We start from the raw sequence: 3,477 nt of genomic DNA on the forward strand, positions 1-3,477 counted from the left end.
CGACAGAAAAGGGTTCTGTGGGAAGACCTCCAAATTCTCAATGTCAATGCCATATGCAAGAACAAGGTCGAGGGTGTGGCCAAAGCAGTGAGTGGGTTTCTGTACTCTCTGACAGAAGCCAATCGAGTCCAACAATGAGATAAATGCAGTACTAAGGCAATCATTATCAATATCCACATGAATATTAAAATCTCCTACAATAATAACCTTATCAGTTTTAAGGACTAAACTTGATAGAAACTCTGAAAATTCAGATAGAAATTCTGAATATGGACCTGGTGGCCGGTACAGTATAACAAATAGAATTGGCTGTAATGTTTTCCAGGTTGGATGTGAAAGACTAAGAACACAGCTTTCAAATGAGTTGTAGTTTAATTTAGGTTTAGGATTCATTAATAGGCTTGAGTCAAAGATGGCTGCTACTCCACCTCCTCGGCCGGTGCCTCGAGGAATGTGTATGTATTGTATGTATGTGTGTGTATGTAATGTATTAATATGACTTGGAGGAGTTGATTCATTTAGGCTGACATATTCTTCATGACTCAGCCAGGTTTCAGTAAGACACAATAAATGATGATTGGCATACTGTTGCCCTCAGGCAACAGTATGCCATCGCAAGGACCTTACGCAAGGACCTTACACTGCCCCTTTAATTTAAAAAAAAAAAAACAATGTCTATAATGTCACCAGATATGTCTGTGTCCAATCAAATGAGGGCCCAAAGTGGGTTTAGCCTTTTCTCTTTGGGTGAAGCATCCTTTTCAGGCTGCCAAGCTGCATGGGACACAGTGCCACAAATCAGTAAGATAAATTTAACTTTTTAACCTGTTTAAATTGAAATAACTTCTTTTTAAAAATGTTTACATGTGCATAACTATGTCATGAAGTATCTTTGATAGTTTAAATACTTATTTTGTTAATATTTCTTTACTAAAATTGTGTTTTTTGGTTCGTTGCCTCAAGGCAACACTGTGCAGTTAGACCACTTTTGTTAAGGCTATCATGCTGTAGTGTAGGGATGTGTGCCCAGGTGTATAATCATGACCATAGTCAATGTTTTTGCTTTACTAACTACTGATATTGACAGGGAATGGACACAAGAACATTTTAAGGCCGAAAGGTTCAGGATCAAGCAGCTAGGGCCGTTCCCTCTGACAGTGAGGACAGTGAGCTTGATGACAGTGACAACGAGGACAGTGAGCTTGAAAGAAGTCAGGAAGAGTGGATCCCTGAAACAGGTTTGCCAGACAGTCAGGAGATTAGGGGTCGGTCTGGGGTCAGTCAGTAGAACAATGTGTGTCATTCATTCATAATCATTCATTTTGAATATGACACATTCAAATTTGTGCTTTCTTATTTCTTTCAGGAGAATGCTTGTCTGATGACAGTGACAGTGAGTCTGTGGATCAGGATGAGGATGAAGTTGTAGTTGAAAATCCAAGCCTACCTCGGTGGAGAACACCCCACAATGCATTCTATGCTCACCCAGAATGGCAGGGCCGTAATATTTTTAATATTATGTCCCCCCTTGAGTATTTTCAGCATTTTTTCTCTGAAGACATTCTTCAGGATATAAGTAGGGCAGTCAAATGTATATGCCATACAATGTGACCCAAACAAGCCCCTTAACCTCAGTACCCAGGAACTGGAGCAGTTCCTGGGTACTGTGGTCTACATGTCATTGTTTGGATTACCAGGCACCCGCATGTTTTGGAACAAGGCCTGCCGAGTGTCCCAGGTAGCCGATACAATGACACTCAATAGATGGGAGGCCATCAAAAAAGCCCTGCACTTCAATAACAATGAAGAGAGGCAGGAGGAAAATGATCCAATATATAAGATTCGACCATTGGTTACTCATCTAAACTCCAAACTGACGTCCATCCCAATGAGCGAGAATCTGGCTGTTGATGAGCAGATGGTTCCATTCAAGGGATGGAGCAGGATCAAGCAATACCTGCCATCAAAACCAAAGAAATGGGGTTATAAGTTACTCGTCCTGGCTGGCTCCGACGGTGTCCCCCATAACTTTGAAATCTATACAGGAAGAGTTGTGCAACCCCCTGAGCTGGCAGATATAGGAGCAAGCGGCAATGTGGTCCTCCGCCTGGCCCAGCCTATACCAAAGCACGAGAACTACAAGCTCTTCTTTGATAACTGGTTCACGAGTGTCCCTCTTGTGCTCACACTGGCACAACAGGGAATTCACAGCATTGGTACTGTCCGTTGCAACCGACTACCAGGGGTCAGCTTGATGAGCGATGCTGAGCTGAAGAGAACAGGACGTGGATCCTTTCAGCAGAAGATGGCCATGGTTGGAGAAACCACTTTGCATGTTGTCAAATGGTATGATAACCGCTCAGTCACTATTCTGAGTGACTACACTGGAGCCCACCCAGTCACAGAGGTTCAGAGGTGGGATCGCAAGAAGAAGATGCTCCTCAAAGTCCCCCGCCCTGCTGTGGTGAAGATTTACAACAAGAATATGGGTGGAGTGGATCTTCTTGACTCCCTTATTGCACTGTACCGCACAAAAATTAGATTAAAAAAATGGTACCGCCGTCTGTTGTTCCACTTCTTGGATTTAATCGTTGTGACCGCCTGGCTGCTTTACCGAAGAAATTGTGAAGGGAACGGAATGACGAAGAAGGACCAAATGAAGCTTTACACCTTCAAATCCTACATCGCTGAAGGCCTTTGCAGAAGTGGAAAGAGCCTGGTGCGCAGGAAAGGTCGTCCCAGTTCCACAATTGCTGGTGAGTACGAGGAGAAGAGGAGAAGAGGACCTGCTACTCCCATTCCAGTCCCTGATGTGCGCCTTGATGCCACAGCCCACTTGATGATAATGGTTGAAAAGAAGGGGAGATGCAAAGTACCAGGGTGCACAGGTACACCAAAAGCCAAGTGCCAGAAATGTGGTGTCCACCTCTGCTTCACATCCAGCAATAACTGCTTCTTGAGGTTCCACACAGAATAGGACATGTGTTCACGTGACTGGACTGTGAATGGGACAGAATAGGACATGTGTTCACGTGACTGGACTGTGAATGGGACAGAATAGGACATGTGTTCACGTGACTGGACTGTGAATGGGACAGAATAGGACATGTGTTCTTTGTCACTGATTCAAACCCTAACCCACACAAACTCAACACACACTAAACACAAGCGCGGACACACACACACACACACACACGATAATTGAATGTTTAAATGAATTTACATGTTTTGTATGTGGATTTTGTACATACAGTGTTGGTAATTTCATTTATTTGATATTTTCTAATTGTCATTGTTTGGATTGTCCAAATGAACTCTTTCTAAATCCATACATTGCTTGTTTGACTTATTTCACTTATTATATTTACAAGAGAAAACCTTGGTGTTTCAGTACCCTCGTAGATTTGGGTTTGTTGCCCTGAGGCAACAAACCCAAATCTAGTTTTTTTTTTGGGGGGGGCATACATTTTATGATTG

The 3,477-nt window shown here is 43.0% G+C and overlaps 1 protein-coding gene across 3 annotated transcripts; it reads left to right on the forward strand.

The window, feature by feature from the left end:
- The first annotated feature begins 758 nt into the window (after positions 1-758).
- On the forward strand, positions 759-3,191 carry LOC117733604 (piggyBac transposable element-derived protein 3-like). Of its 3 annotated transcripts, none has more exons than XR_004609753.1 (3): positions 759-801; positions 1,367-3,064; positions 3,107-3,155. XR_004609753.1 is itself a non-coding variant. In XM_034537380.1 (3 exons), the coding sequence occupies exon 2, from the start codon at positions 1,676-1,678 to the stop codon at positions 2,975-2,977; it is 1,302 nt and encodes a 433-aa protein (XP_034393271.1). In that variant the 5' UTR covers positions 759-801; positions 1,367-1,675; the 3' UTR covers positions 2,978-2,980; positions 3,023-3,191. The 3 variants fall into 3 exon arrangements, 2 of the variants coding, with proteins under 2 accessions (XP_034393271.1, XP_034393270.1); XM_034537380.1 differs by having other exon boundaries at positions 1,367-2,980; positions 3,023-3,191; XM_034537379.1 differs by having other exon boundaries at positions 1,367-3,191.
- The last annotated feature ends 286 nt before the right edge of the window (positions 3,192-3,477 follow it).

The sequence above is a fragment of the Cyclopterus lumpus genome, chromosome 7 (assembly GCF_009769545.1).
Source record: "Cyclopterus lumpus isolate fCycLum1 chromosome 7, fCycLum1.pri, whole genome shotgun sequence".
In the NCBI taxonomy this organism is placed as follows: Eukaryota; Metazoa; Chordata; class Actinopteri; order Perciformes; family Cyclopteridae; genus Cyclopterus; species Cyclopterus lumpus.